The following is a 16,239-nucleotide window of genomic DNA, read 5'->3' as shown; positions in this document are numbered from 1 at the left end:
GAAGAGCCTACGATCCAAACTTGTACACAGGGTCTCTACCTCGTGGACACTACAAGTAATCTTGAGCATGGTAATAGTTAAAGTACAAAAAAATGAAACCTTCATTTCCGATGATGACCAAAAAATAAAAGAATGAGTTTTGGGAGCAGGTGATAGATTGATAATAAAACCCAAATGCGTTTGCAGGTGTAGCGCTAAAGGCAGTGATCACCGGGAAAGCTTTCTGTAGGTAGGAACAGGCTAGATTAACGACGAGGGTCTGTGACCAAAAGGTGCTTGTGATTCTACTGTGCCTTATTCTTCTCCAGATTCCCTTCACTGAGGAAGTTCTGGCTGGGCCGTACGATGGGGGTCTCACGCCAGGCGGCAAAACCCCCCCAAAAAACAACACGAGTGTGAAAAGAAGACATTTTAGGATGGACTTGTGTCTGCAGTCATGGAAATGGGGGGTTCTTTACTGTTTTTGCAGAGTATGGAATGAACACTATCAGCAGTGGTGTTTATTATGTCCTTGTGAATTTGATGCATAGGAATCCTAGACATTGGTATTTTTAGATGAATAGATTATTTTTCCTGAGGAAGGTTTGCATGGGGTGAATTTGACCACTGTTCATTTTATTTTATGTTTGAGTACATGTGTAATGTTTTATATATATATATATATATATATATATATATTCGTGCTAATGGTCTGTCACTCTGTTATTTTGCTGAGGAGACTTTGTGATACCTTATAAATGGATAATGTATCATATATATGAGAGAGCTTCGTATTTTTGCACTGCATGTAGCAGAGGAATTGCCAGCCTAGCCATGTTGTGGCTGGAAGCTGCCATGTTGTGACTGGCAACCCAAGACCGTTAGAGATGGCCATATATTCAGTCCGGAAGGCCATGGTGCTACTTTAACCCCTGTGCCAGTCACGGTGGTTCTCAGGGCACAGAGTAAGGGGGAGTTCATTTATAAGTTCTGTGTCATTGCAGATTCCAACAGGGGTCTGTGTTGTGTTTTTATTTTATTTTATTCCTGGACTGGCAACCTACGTGAGGTGGCTATTGGTGATGCATAGAGGGCACTCGCCTTTTTCCTGCACCCCCCCCCCCCAAAGGTGCTTATGCTGGACTTTGCAAAGCAGCCAGGGTCTGCGGAAAGTTTGCTGACTTGTTCCCCTGCAGAAAGCATGCCAGTGGGAATCTGTGCAAAGTTTTTCTCGCACCCATTGGGTTAAAGCAAAACTGACTCATGGAGCATCCTAAAGCAGTGTTGCATAATCTGGCAGAGCTGGTAAAACTGTAAATCATTAGTGGTTTAAGCAAAAACAGAATAAGGAAGGGCTGCCTGGGATCTGCTTGTGTATAGCAGTTAGGTGTAACGTTTATAATAACAAACAAACCGTAGGTTCCCAGACATAACTGCTTCTATTGTCGGCGACTGTTGGGTGCCCTCAAAAATCCCGAACAGGTTAAAACAAAAGAATGTAGCTCAATAAGGAGAGTTATTAATGCTAGGGTGACTTACGTTTGTCTGTACATACCTACAGTATATGTATAATATTTTTGGGATATACTGTGTTTTATTACGGGCCCTTGATTTCATCTGTATTCTGGAGGCATGAAATAAATAGGTAGACACAATAAAATAGTGGTTTATTGTAGCCGGTTACTCCTGTTACACCTGTTCAGTGTCTGTTGCTGATGTACAGTATAAATCAACATTTCAGCCTAATGTAAAAGTCACCATACTGCCTGTCTACCGGGCATAGTTCTGCGTTCATAAGAGAGAGGTGTATCTGCTCTGTGCCAGGTAAAGAAACAGCAATCATCCTATCTGTAACATAGATTTATTTCACTATTAGGAGGTCAATTGCATATCAGCGATGGTTTTTGTATCGCCTGTCTCCCCCCTCCTCCTATAGCCTGTGATGGGGGGGGTGATAACGGTCAACGTTGGTTTATCTCCTTATTCTTAGCTACTTTAATAATATAATCATATCAGGGCCACCGAGGGGCTGCTAATAATTGCAGAGCAGCATAAGGTTGCGTTCATCTCTCCCATCCCAACTGATGAAACGGTTTGCACTCCCCGAGTTGTGTTTATTTTAAGTTGGTTCCATTAATATGTCTTAATCTGTAACAAATGTTCTGTTATGCATTGAAAGTTATTGATTTTCCTCTAGTTTGGGAAAATAAATAGAGGCTTAGAGGAGGGGAATACACACAACACCTGCACAGCAAGATTGTGGGAAAGTCCTGACACCATCAGTTAAAATTGTTATTGTTTGGTCCAGACTTGGCTGGTTGAGACGCAGTTTGTTTGTTTTATGGAGTGCAGACTTCGGTTACTGGAAACTTGTTTTCTTTCCCCGGCACAGACTTCAATTACATTTTTATAGACTTTTTTTTTTTTTTTTTTTGTTTCCACTAAATTTTTTTATTTATTTTTGTTCCCCTTTCTTTTTTTTTTTTCTCCGTAAGTACGATCATTAATATTTTTCTAACAGAAGGGATAATACAGACGTGTCCTCGAAACCGAGCAGAGAGGCAGGCGTTGTGTCATCTTTCACCAGCCCCCTAACCTTTGTGATGCACAGCGACCAGTCATGCAGTTGATTCCCCAGTTCTGTAAACATGGCCACAATGAATATTTTTGAGCAACAAAACGGAGCTGTCATTCATTACAGCCAGTAATGTGGAGCAGATAGGCGGCCATGGTTTAGGTGAGAGACAGAACCTGCCTGTTAAGCAGTGAACTGTACTTAGGTTCTTTGAGGTCTATCAAGTTCTTAAATCTGAGACATCAGTCTGCAAATAGCCTAGAATAGGGTAAACCAACAACATCACAAAGGTCGTCACTTGTGATATCTCCAGGGCTTAATATTCTTTTTTTTCCTATCTCACTTTCCCCCCTTGCCTTGTATTTTCATATTCTATTTCATGTCTTGACAAAACAAGATGACACAAGACAGAATACATTAAATTTAGATTTTTCTTTTTCTATCTAACCTGTTACCGTGGCATCAGTTTAATTTATCTCCCTTTTTTTTTTTTATCATCCTGGAAAACCGTTCCTTATACAATTACTTTAATTGCCAAACCACTTTATGCAAAATTCTTTCCTCCATCGACTTTGATTTTCCTGGGCATATATAGATATATTTTATACATTGACTTTTTTTTTTTTTTTTCCTTAAAACATCATCTGACCCTTGACACCGACAGATCTTGCTGGTTTGGAGTGTCTTCATTAGGCGTAAATCAGTGAATGGCAAGATTGTCATAGAATCCACTGATGCTTTCTCATTAGAATGTAATTTGCACTCTTTGGTTCCTCTGTTATATATAGATGTAGGTGTCTGGAATTAGGTGAGAACAGCCACACTTGTTAACCAAATACAAGTTTCTAAGTTCGGTGCATTTGCAAAGTTTGGAAGATGGTAACGTCATGGCAGGCCCCAGGAAATATATGTATAGTTTTGTTGGAAACTCTAAAAACCTTTTTTTTTTTTTTTTGGAAGACTTTGCTGATATGGCTGTTTTTGACTTTGATTAATTGCTAGCCTTGCTCCTTACAACTTAAAAGAACAAGTGGATAGGGGATCAGGTACCGCGTTTATTACAGCCGCACACTGTTACGCGTCCGGGTAAAGGTAGAAAAATTAAAGTGGTATATTGTTTCGAGCTAAATTTGTGGTGACAAATATTAACATTTGTACAGTCATTAATAGTCATATTTTCCAAATTAACATAAATAAATTAGAAAGGAGCAGTTCGATTTTGACTGTTGTTTTCGCCAAATTAGCGCACGTTCGGATTATCATATATCGCGAGAGCCAGATAGCCAATGAGATGCCGTTTTTGTGATCCGAACATAACCGAGTAAAACCGAACTGCTCATCTCTAAAATAACTACACAGCTCTTTTTTATAACTGATAAATTAAGGTGTGTTCTAGCATAATTGCCCTTATTGATCTTGATTAATCGCTGTTACTGTAACTTATTTACAAAGACAAAGTATAGGAAGAAATACAACATTTTATCTATTGGAGTGTTTTAGATCTGCAATACGGAGGTATAAAACAAAAACTTAAATTTCACCACTGATTGGTTTCATTCATTTAATGTATTGGTAATAGTATTGATAGTATTGATAATATTTGGCCACTGCTACTAACGGTGCAAAGGGTCCATACTGTCAGAGTTAAGAAAGAAATGAATTGTATGCAAGCCTTTGTTGGATGCTAGATAATGAGATGGGTCTTCAATTTTTGCTAAAACAATTAACCTGGCAGGTAAACTGAGGACTGGCTATGAATATCAATCGAGCAATAAGATCAGGGGTGTCAGTCACCCCCCAGTCTGCCGCACAGGCGTCAAATAAGATGTTTTTATCTCTGCCCAACCTGATCAGCACCACCTCCCACATTATACCGAATCCTGTTTCTGTAAATGAGAACAGTTTTTATTTACATAAAAAGGGCTTTGTTGAATGGAGCCGAATGACTTGCCGGCAGTTTTATCATTTACATTAATGAATCTTTGCTTGGGGGAAGGTATGAGAATGAGGTGAGGGGGGGGGGAGGAGAGTCAAACTTCATTGTAATCTTTAAAATAAATGAGAGATATGAAATTAGGATTTCAGCAACTGGTTTAACACTTTTTTTTTTGGTCAAGTGACTCTGTTACTTTGATATCATGGCAGACAATTTGGCAGGGCAGATTGTTCGCTTGTATTGTAACTTAAGCTGTTTTATCACTTTACTCCAAGTGTCTGAATTTGCTTTCATATAGTATCAGGTTGTTGAGTCAGTAAGATTTAACACTGCATCTAAAGTTCGACATTTGCATTGGACCACAGCAGCCAATCAGCGCTTAGCTTTTTCCTGTCTAATGCAAGTTTGACAATGACAGCAAGTGATTGATTGGTCGTCTGTGGTTTAGTGCAAGTTTTGCACCGAAGTGCAATGTTAGCCAAAAACGCCTTGCGAGCAAATAAAAGCGATGGCTGGCTTGTGTGGTTGCCGTTAAGGCTTCATTCATTTATTGTTTAGGAATTTTTGTTTCCAGCTATGCACGTTGTAGCCAGTTATTCGACCTTATGCACTTGCGGATGTGTTATTTAATGTGCAGTGATTTGTGGGCAGTTAGTGATGTCACTCTGCCCAATGATCTCACCATACGCGTGGGCAGTAAAGTGTTTGGACGTGCATTTGCGCTACTGGCATCAGACAACTTTTTCCAATACATCAGCCTTTTAAAAAAGCACACCTCTAAAATAAGATATATACTTATTTATGTGCCTCCAGTAATTCTTGAGTGGCAAGATTTTTGACTTTTAATTCTGTATATGAAGTACGTAATCTGTATTCAATTGTAAAATTAGGGGAAATAAATGAATTAAAGGCTGTCTCAACCCTATATTTTTCTTTTTTTTTTTTTTACCTCCGTTTACGCTTTTCAGTCTTCCATGGCTACACCATCGCAACATTAATTAAATGTATTTACTGGTTGCGTTATTGACCCAGTTGGCGCCTCGTCCTGGCACTGCTCTGCAGAACCAGCTTTTACCACTGCCCCTTTTGGCAGCAGAAGGGGTTAATTTGTCATCTACTAGTTCACTTTGCATTGCAGAATCCCCAAAAGGGGGAGGGGGGGTTGTAAGGGGAAAATTGATCCGATTCTATTCGGAAACTGCTGCCTGCAATGATTCATCCGGAATTATAAAACATATTCACTTTTATATACGTTAAATGTGGAACGACTTGCAGTTTTGCCATTTAAATTTGTGGTTCAGCGTGTGTTTTATCATCGACCAAGGCAGAAATACTAAGCGAGGAGCAGCCGCTAGTTTCTTGTACCGAGCAGCTGCGAATTCAAATGAACACGTTGGGAAAAGAGAGACTGAAAAAAAACCATACAAACCCCCCCCCCCCCCTCTTTTTTTTTTCTGAATTCAATGCTTGAGCGGAGGGGTTTTTTTTGCAAAGAACACTGCCCAGTATTTAAAATAAAGTTTAGTTTTGACTGAGTACATTCAGAATGGGAGTCGTAAATATTAGAGAGTTGTACTTAAGAAGTTACATGACTCTCTTAAATACTATTGATTTAAACCACTGGGTAGATTTTATGAATCAAAGTGTAATTTCCATTGCCTGGCTATATTTCTCCACAATAAACCACTCTCTCTGGTGTGCCCTTAGATGCTTTAGAGACGTTCAGCTCAGGATTAAATGATAGTAGTTACAATGATCAATAGGTTAAGACCAGGACAATCATTCTTGCCGCTAATGACCTCGGTACTAATGAGTAATATAGTGTGGACTATTACGGCCTAACGCCAGTGAAGCCTGCCTTCTGATTCCCTTCAGTACTGTGGACTATTAACTGCATGAAATATAAAGTTTTTTGGGAGAGCGGATTTCAGGGCCGAATGGCGCTACCGTTTCACGGCACATTTTTATTTGCAGTCTGTCTGCATTTGGGTTTCGTTGACCATTCGGCGTGCCATCAGGCCTTGTCACTTCCCACTTGCGTTTAGTCTTTATGGGGGAATTCAGTTGTTTGGGGTTTTTTACGCCCTCGATCTTCCGTGTAAAGTGAAGGGACAATATTTAATCGTTTGTGCCGACGGGCATGAGTAGCTGGGCGCCCATTACTTTTCGTGCATGTCGCGCCCAAAGTTACTGGGCTTAGTGGCGCAAAAGTAGTTAAAGCCGTACAAAGTACTGGGCGCTCAAAAGTTTGGCTTGTTGCGTATTTTTGCTCGCCATCTCAGGAGGGTGTGAGCATAAATATTGGGCGCCCGTCACTTTAGACGGAAGCTGCGGACAGCGCGATACACTTGAATTGCCCCCCTTAGTGACCGAAGAAAAAATGGATCCCACACATACGACAAAACTACAGTTATTTCAGATTTTGCTATTTATTTTTTAGAGATAATTTAAAGTGACATTAAGACTGTACGTATGTACTGACCATCAGTGGCATCCTGTTCTGTAGATGTTGTCCGTCTCTGCAGCAATTACACTGCCTTTTTGTCTTGAGCGCTACAATATATTTGTATTGAATATTGTCCAAGATAGTAAGGTACAAACAAACAAAATATATATATATATTTTCTGGGCCATAATTAAAGATTATGCTTCTGCTGTTTATTTAATAAAAGATCAGAAAGGGCTGAGTGCAAACGTGAACTTCTTCTGCCACATAATTATTTCAGCATTAGGGCAGATGAGTAATGTCGCCTGGTAAACCGTATTTATTGAATAACTTGTTCTATTTTTCGGAAGAGACCGAATTAATGGGATTACACCTCTCTGCTTTTGATGATGGAACTCTCCGAGGAATTGCCATCGTGTCGGTTTGTTGATATTCTTGAGTCAAACCTTGTGCAGTATAATGACAACAGGGACCTTTCTCATTGTATCACAAAACGCTGAATGTCCAGAAATGTTGCACTGTACGCGGACAACGCCGCGTGTAATGTCAGCGTGACTTCGCTGTAAACCGATTCCGCTACAAGGAGTCTGGAAATCCCCCCCCCCCACACACATTACACACACACACGCAGGGGGGGAAAAAGTGGATTTATGCAACAATGCAGAGGAATATGTCGTTACTAGGTATCTGACCTTCAAGAACCATTTTAAGTTAATCAAAATTAGTGATGCTGGGAAAAAAGGACATCACTGCATAATGACTGTGAAATTAGGAGAGTGCTCACTATGCAAATGACAGAAGAAACCAAGTGAAAAAAGCCAAGATAAACTGCATATTAAGGCATTACGTTACATAAAATGAATGAAGCTTTTCTGTCTGCTGCTTACCAGTTATTTCAAAGCTTTATTACATTTTTTTTTTATTATGTTTAGTTGTATTTTTTTAATTGTACAATTGCAGACATCTTTCCATCCTTTTTATCATTTGTCCTTGGCACATGCGTGTGTATGTATATTTGCATGCGTGTATTTACACCCACACTTGGTGCTTTTGATTGTCACGTTCTCATTTTATCACCTTTCAGCCTCCTATCTAACACTCGGAGTGGAAAAAATACACAACATGTGCCATAAAAACATACAAATACGGCCTCTACAAACAATACTGATCTTAACCTGAAGAAAAATTGATCTTTTTTTATTTATTTATTATTTTAAATGACAAATTCCTTGACAAAACGACTCCTGCGCGCCAGCAAATTAAACACAAGTACGGTGATTATTTTGAATAGGTAAATTACATTCTAGGAAGCTCGCAGCATTCATTGCATTGTCATTAGGTAGCCGCTTGAATACAATTTGTGTAACCTTGGCCGAGACAGCCTGTCATTTTAATGTCAGTGTTTTATCTGAAGAAGACATCATCCTTTTCAAATACAATGTACAGGTTCCTTAACAGGAACGCCTGAGCAGAAATGTGTTAACAGTTGCAAATATGAAATGCTATCAGGTTCATCACTGTAGCTGTTTGTCATCGAAATGTCACAGAAAACTGCTTTAATGGTATCTCACCTAATATGGAGGAATCGGCAACAGCTGTGTGTTGTACGAAGTTGGAAAAGCACCGTGCTGTTGAACAGACAATGTGATATATGTGTATTATTTTTTTTTTTTTTAAGTTTTCAGTAGCTGACGGTGAGGTTCTGAGGTGGAATTTGCCTGACGTCTTGAGACGTTTTCTGAAAGCCATTTTGTTTTTTTCTCTTCCAGGTTCCTGTCTCAGTTGCTATGATGACACCCCAAGTAATCACTCCTCAGCAAATGCAGCAGATTCTCCAACAGCAAGTGCTCACACCCCAACAACTGCAGGTCTTACTTCAGCAACAACAAGCCCTCATGCTTCAGCAGGTAATGTTTTCTGACCACGTGGGCGAGGTGTATTTAGTTTGCCGACCTACCATAGCCAAGCATTACCTCATAGAAACATCTTCACCCGAGTGAATGATCCGATGAGACATAGCAGGAAGGGATAAGAGATTGCATCAGGGCTGGACAATAAGTGGCAATCCAGCTGCTGTTGAACTATGCATGCCAGCATGCCATGCCACAGGTTAAGCATGCCCTTATAGTAAAACTGAGGCAGGGCATGCTGGGATGTGTTTTCCCGCAGCATCAGAAAGGCCGCTTACTGCTCACCCCTTTATTAAATGAACCTCCTCCCTCGTTGTCCTTACAGATTGGCAATCCAATAGGTTGTGCTGGGGGCTGGCGGTGTACCGGCAAATGCATCTGTTCTGCCTTGATGAGGAGGATGATGATGCTGCTTGTGGTCACTTCTGCAGCGTGCAGGCACTTCTAGCCGGCTCAACTCACTGATAGCCGGGCACAGGACTAGAGAGAGGAGGGGGAGCGCTGTTGGTTCTTCCTCATTGGCGGCAGCTAAGAAAAAAGTTGGTACTTCCCCAGCCTCAAAGTTGATGTCTGTCGATGGATTCCTGCCATCGATGGAAAGTAACAATGGCACCATTGAGAGAGGCCATAGATGGTGAACCCTATGGCGGACATCTCTAATCCCGATTGGACATGTCTGACAATCATTGACATTGAAAGGCACTGGGTGGCCAGGCCAAGAGAAAGGAGACCCTCGCTTGACCAAGCTTTTTAGTTAAAATTGCTGGATTCACTGTCTTACCAGGATCTTCTGTAATTTATGCTGCAGCTCCGATCTTCTCGATAGTCATGGTGGTCCAGATTACTGTTACGGGCCAGTATTTGGGTTTAGTCTCTTGTTTGGTGTGAGAGGCTGCTGGGTGTCGGAGGAGGGTATAGGGTTCGGAGCAGCTTGTGCCGATTATGTTTTGGCTGTTGGGGGGGGTAGAGGGTAGTTTTATCTGATAAAAAAGCAGCTATTAAAGTTAGTGGGCTTGATCCAATTAGGTGCGAGTTCCTTGCACCCCGTGCACAAGTAAGTTCAGCTGCATGCTCCGGACTCGTACATTTCCGTTCGCAGCCCCATTAGGCTGCGAGCAAAAATGTTCGAGTCCGGGCTAAGATCGGTCCGCAAGTGGGGCAAATTGCAAATCCCTGCGGAATTTCGGCGAATCCCCGGAGGAGAATCCCTAAATCCGGCAAAAACAGCCAGAGCGACAATGAGCTGAAACAAAATGTTGCTTTTACATTATATCTATATTAAGACATTACATGGTGTAGCACTATACCTTCTATGAATGTTTTATAGTATATATTTATATATCTATCTCTCTCTCTCTCTGTGTGTCTCTCTCTCTCTCTCTCTCTCTCCATATATATATATATGTATATTGGTGTTTCTATGTTGTCAGTTGCTTTCCCTGTGCTTGATTTTTTTTTTATTGAAAACTATTATCATTTTTCATCCCTTCTGGTTTCTAATAAAATTGAGTGGATTTGGGAACGTGCCTATCTATTGGCCAGAAGTAAATATACTTGATGTCCATCACTTTAAATGAAAACGCATGTTTTATAGGCGAATGTACCAAGGGCACAGCGCCTTTGTTGTTACAAACATAGGTCATCCCTCGCTTTATTATAATTAGCCCGCTCGGGGGAGACAAAACTCGGCATGCTTTCTAGCTGTACAATTTGGAGATTACTTTTTGGAATGCTAAGAATAATCTGAGAGCAAATTTATTGTCCAGTTTCAAACAAAAAGGTCAACGCATTGCAGAGAAAGGAGCGCTATATTCCAAATCATGCACATATAACGTGCGGAATTGCCCCTCAGTGCGATGTAATTGACGCGATTGTCCCTCAGTGTGTGATGTAACTGACGCTATTGTCCCTCAGTGTGATGTAACTGACGCTATTGTCCCTCAGTGCAATGTAACTGACGCATTTGTCCCTCAGTGCGATGTAACTGACGCTATTGTCCCTCAGTGCGATTTAACTGACGCATTTGTCCCTCAGTGCGATGTAACTGACGCATTTGTCCCTCAGTGTGATGTAACTGACGCTATTGTCCCTCAGTGCGATGTAACTGACGCTATTGTCCCTCAATGAGATGTAACTGAGGCTATTATCCCTCAGTGCGATGTATCTGACACTATTGTCCCTCAGTGTGATGTAACTGACACTATTGTCCCTCAGTGTGATGTAACTGACACTATTGTCCCTTAGTGCGATGTAACTGACGCTATTGTCCCTCAGTGCGATGTAACTGACGCTATTGTCCCTCAGTGCGATGGAACTGACGCTATTGTCCCTCAGTGCGATGTAACTGACGCATTTGTCCCTCAGTGCGATGTAACTGACGCTATTGTCCCTCAGTGCGATGTATCTGACGTATTTGTCCCTCAGTGTGATGTAACTGACGCTATTGTCCCTCAGTACGATGTAACTGACGCTATTGTCCCTCAATGAGATGTAACTGACGCTATTGTCCCTCAGTGTGATGTAACTGACACTATTGTCCCTCAGTGCGATGTAACTGACGCATTTGTCCCTCAGTGTGATGTAACTGACGCTATTGTCCCTCAGTGCGATGTAACTGACGCTATTGTCCCTCAATGAGATGTAACTGAGGCTATTGTCCCTCAGTGCGATGTATCTGACACTATTGTCCCTCAGTGCGATTTAACTGACGCTATTGTCCCTCAGTGCGATGGAACTGACGCTATTGTCCCTCAGTGCGATGTAACTGACACTATTGTCCCTCAGTGCGATGTTACTGACGCTATTGTCCCTCAGTGCGATGTAACTGACACTATTGTCCCTCAGTGCGATTTAACTTACGCTATTGTCCCTCAGTGCGATGGAACTGACGCTATTGTCCCTCAGTGCGATGGAACTGACGCTATTGTCCCTCAGTGCGATGGAACTGACGCTATTGTCCATCAGTGCGATGGAACTGACGCTATTGTCCATCAGTGCGATGGAACTGACGCTATTGTCCCTCAGTGCGCTGTAACTGACACTATTGTCCCTCAGTGCGCTGTAACTGACACTATTGTCCCTCAGTGTGATGTAACTGACGCTATTGTCCCTCAGTGCGATGTAACTGACGCATTTGTCCCTCAATGTGATGTAATTGACGCTATTGTCCCTCAGTGCGATGTATCTGACGCATTTGTCCCTCAGTGTGATGTAACTGACGCTATTGTCCATCAGTGCGATGGAACTGACACTATTGTCCCTCAGTGCGATGGAACTGACGCATTTGTCCCTCAGTGCGCTGTAACTGACACTATTGTCCCTCAGTGTGATGTATCTGACGCTGACGCTATTGTCCCTCAGTGCGCTGTAACTGACACTGTTGTCCCTCAGTGTGATGTAACTGACGCTATTGTCCCTCAGTGCGATGTAACTGACACTGTTGTCCCTCAGTGCGATGTAACTGACGCTATTGTCCCTCAGTGCGATGTAACTGATGCTATTGTCCCTCCTTTTCTCCCAGCAGCAGCTTCAGGAGTTTTACAAGAAACAACAGGAGCAGTTGCAGCTTCAGTTATTACAGCAACAACATGCAGGAAAACAGCCGAAAGAGGTAAGACAAAATGAAAGATAAAACTTTGGCCTATAGGTTAATATTTTTTGGGAGAGATGTGAAATTTATAATTATCTTTGAAATTCTAATTGGTCTAACATGGCTGCCAGCAGTGGAGGATTGCGATTTCCTAAATACAATTGATTGCATGGCTGGGTCTGTAGAAGCAATCTATTGTCATTCTTGGTATGTTACTATGTAGAGCAATAGGTATTAAGAATTGCGGCAAAGGTACTAAATTGGGGTATGATACAAAAGATCCACAATAAAAAGTTTGACACTAATTTGTTCGGCACCAAAAGGTCGACATTGAAAAATGTCGACATGGCACGCGTTAGACAATACAGAAGGTCGACGGGTACAAAAGGTTGACACATATTTTTTTTTCCCCCGAAAGGCGGGTATCCACTTATAGATATACAAACGAGAGCACGATTGCGACATTGCAGTCGTGCTCTCGTTTGTATGTCTAGTGATGTGCCTAGACTGAACGTTCACTCGTTCTGTGCAGGCACATCCCTCATCCCCGCACATGCCGAACCTGACGGGATAGTCAGGTTGACCAGCATGTACGGGCGATGTCGTAAGCGACCAGCGGGCACGCACATCGCTGGTCGCTTCCGACCAAAACATGCCCGATGCATGCGCGATTTGCAAGCGATTGCACGATAACGACGTCGTTCTCATGCAATCGCTTGGTTAAATCGCTAAGTGGATACTCCCCTTAACCATCCTCTTGGTGCTTAACCATAACCATCCCCCTTAATAAACCCTAACCGTTGTTGAAAGTGCCTAACCCTAACTGTCCTTCCTAGTTCCTAACCCTCTGGTAAATGCTTAACCCCAAAACAAAAAAAGTGTCGACAATTTACATGTCGACCTTTTGAATCTGTCAACCTGTTCTGTCGTCCTTTTTGTCATGTTGACCTATGTCGACCAAAGCATTGTCGACCTTTTAATTGTCAACCTTTTGTATGGAACCCCTAAATTGTGCAGGGAATGATGTGCCATGTGGACAGTTTCAGGTAACCAGTGGCCGGCAATGTTTGGCAAATGGGATAGTAAATCTAACATGCAGTCATGATGGCAACACCAGAATATCGATATTATGATGGCAACATGGTTAAAATGTTGCCATGGACAGAATGTCAACATTAGGGATAGATTAAATATTGCTTCCCGACATTTTGTCAGTGTCGACATGCTGAACATGATAAGTCCACCATGACAACATTATACTGTCGACATAATGTACCGGACTCCATCTAACATTTTAATTTATCCAATATAATAAGAAAAAAACAAAAATCACAAACTAATGACATTACAGCATCATTCCTCAATGATGTCACTTTGGTCCTAGTGATTTGATAGGCTGGATTCCCTTTACCATTAGTTAAGCCCACCTTTTGATGAGACAGAAATCTGACTACCTAACTAGTGCTGACCAGTTACCGTTGTGATCGAGACATCGTTCTATATCTGGAAACCAATAATAAATTTGATCAACCAGATTATTGGTCAGCCAGATTGACTTTGTCTAATGGGGCTAATACATCTGCGACTGATTGCCGCAATTCCCCATTCTGCTGGGGTCAGGAAATTCGGAATGGGGTTGTTATGCCGGCGGTTCAAATCCCGACAAGGCTAACCCGGCGGGGCGGAATCCCGACAGCACAGGTAAGTAACCCTAACCCTCCCCTCTCCTCCCTCCTAAACCTAACCCTCCCTTAGGGGTGCCTAACCCTAACCTCCCACCCCCCCCTAGTGCCTAACCCTAACCTCCCCCTTTAGCGCCTGAACCTAACCCCCCCGGCCCCGCCCGCACCCTAAATCTAACCCTCGCGGGGGGGGGTGCCTGACCCTAACCTCCCCCCTAAGTCCCCCCCGGGGTGCCCTAAACCTAACCCCCCCATCCCCGGGCTAAGTGATAACTTACCCCATCAGCGATGATCGGGATGGCGTTGGTAGGGGTTCCGGCATCGAGATTATACCAGGCGTCGGTATCTCGATGCCTGTCTTGAATCCCTAGCCGGCATTCTGCCATCGGGATTGTGGCCGGCGACCTTGCGGCCGCCGGTCACATACTGTAACTACATCCCAGGAAATTCAACATTTTGAAAAATCTATTTCTACTTCAGGGTCCATAGGGTATCCACAGGATACCTTGGGGTATAGGTGTGACGTCAGTCGCAGGGCACCAAAGAGTTAAGCTTTCAGCCTCCCAGGATGCACTAGGTCCCCCTCCTATACCCCGCCCCCGGGCCAAGGCACCTCAGTTTAGTTTGGTGCCCGGCCGGAGTCGGGTGCACCTGTTGGAGTGGGGGCTAGAAGAGCCCCTGAAGCTTTTTCTTCATGCAGCTGTGGCTGCACATCTGGATGAACAGCATGGACAGTCAGTCCTGACGTCCATGCTGTCTTCCCTACACCCCGCCGGTACCAGAACGCCGGTACTGATCTGGGGATGCTGGTGGGCGTCTGGGGTCACAGCTAGCGGTGACCCCAGATGCTCCGGACCATGGCCGGATTCAAGGGGGACAGAGGTAAGCAGCGGGGTCCCGCGGTGGGTCCCCGCTGATCACATGGTCCTAAGTCCCCAGGCAGGGGGCTCCCTGGGGACTGGCTGCAGCGTGGAGCCAGGCGACCAACCTGCGCTTCCACTACCCCCTGGGACAGCGGACCGCAGCAGAGCGGTAGCGCTGCAGCGTCCCAGGGGTTAAATGCATGCCAGGGGAGCGCGCCTTCCCTGTCTCACAGCCGGCGCCTCCCCCGCTGCACACAGCCCTCTCTGCACTGTGCTGACTGGTCCTGTGTCAGCGCTCCTCCCCCAGGCCAGCTTCTCTCTGCTCCTCGGCGGCCATCTTCTCTGCAACGCATGGTGAACGCTGCTGGAAGTCTGGAAGGAAGCATCGTGGTCTGGGTCCCCCCGCATACCTCTCCTCCGCTGTGGCTCAGGTCTGTGTATGCAGCGCTGTGTCCTACCAGGCCCTGTGTCTGTGTAGTTGAGTGATCAGCGCTGTTAGTGCAGGAATTGTTATTTATCTGCATTGTATGTGACTGTGCTAGCGCTGCCTGTAACTTTTCTTCTCTAAACTGTCAGCTTTATTACTGTCCCTGTTCTTTCTGCTAAGGCCCTTGCGGTGCGGTGCTGCAGGGTGGTCTCTCGCCTATTTAATACTTAATTGGTGAGAGAGGTCACATACGTGGTGCCATCATGTCTGAAAGTGATTTTCCCCTCCGGCTACAGTGTATCACGTGCAAAGTACCGTTAGCGGAGGGGGAGGGTAGCGCGGAGGGCCTTTGCCGGCAGTGTTTGTCCATGGCGCGGCCTATTACGGTTACAGCACCGGTACAGGAGCTGCCCTGGGCTTGTTTCGCTCAGGCGTTAACAGCTTTAGTGGGCCAGTTAGCTCCGCAGCCCGCGTTTACTCCGATGGGTTTGTCCCAGCAGTCTGTGGTGTCGTCACCCATGCAGGGGTTCCCACGACAATTGGTGGTACCCCACAGTCTCCCTATTTCCCCGCTCCCGGGTTCTCAGGAGCCAGCGTGGGTTAACTCCCTGACGAGTTCTGTACAGCACTTGTCGGATGTGTTGCAAGGGGAGTCTGTGATGCGGCCTCATAAAAGGCCGGTGGCGTCTCTGTCCGCTCCTTATGAGGATGACGAAGGGACGTCTGATGATGGGGAGATTCTGGATCCTTACGATCAGGAACCTTTCCATACTAAGGACGCTGATGCTAAGTCCAAAGTATATATTCCTGGACTTATTCGGGCGGTCCGCAC

The 16,239-nt window shown here is 43.9% G+C and overlaps 1 protein-coding gene across 5 annotated transcripts in view; it reads left to right on the top strand.

Moving 5' to 3' along the window:
* The window catches only part of FOXP1 (forkhead box P1), an 801,632-nt gene that overhangs the window by 681,748 nt on the left and 103,645 nt on the right, over positions 1 to 16,239 (top strand). For all 5 annotated transcript variants that reach the window (XM_088459772.1, XM_088459768.1, XM_088459769.1 and 2 more), the window contains 2 exons: positions 8,706 to 8,843; positions 12,370 to 12,456. In XM_088459772.1, coding sequence (XP_088315898.1) covers positions 8,706 to 8,843; positions 12,370 to 12,456 — 225 coding nt within the window. The remainder of the gene's footprint in view (positions 1 to 8,705; positions 8,844 to 12,369; positions 12,457 to 16,239) is intronic.

This window comes from Taudactylus pleione, unplaced genomic scaffold (genome assembly GCF_031769625.1).
Source record: "Taudactylus pleione unplaced genomic scaffold, aTauple2 ptg000934l, whole genome shotgun sequence".
Taxonomy (NCBI): domain Eukaryota; kingdom Metazoa; phylum Chordata; class Amphibia; order Anura; family Myobatrachidae; genus Taudactylus; species Taudactylus pleione.
The sequence above is the reverse complement of the archived record's forward strand: the minus strand, read 5'-3'. Positions and strand labels throughout refer to the sequence as shown.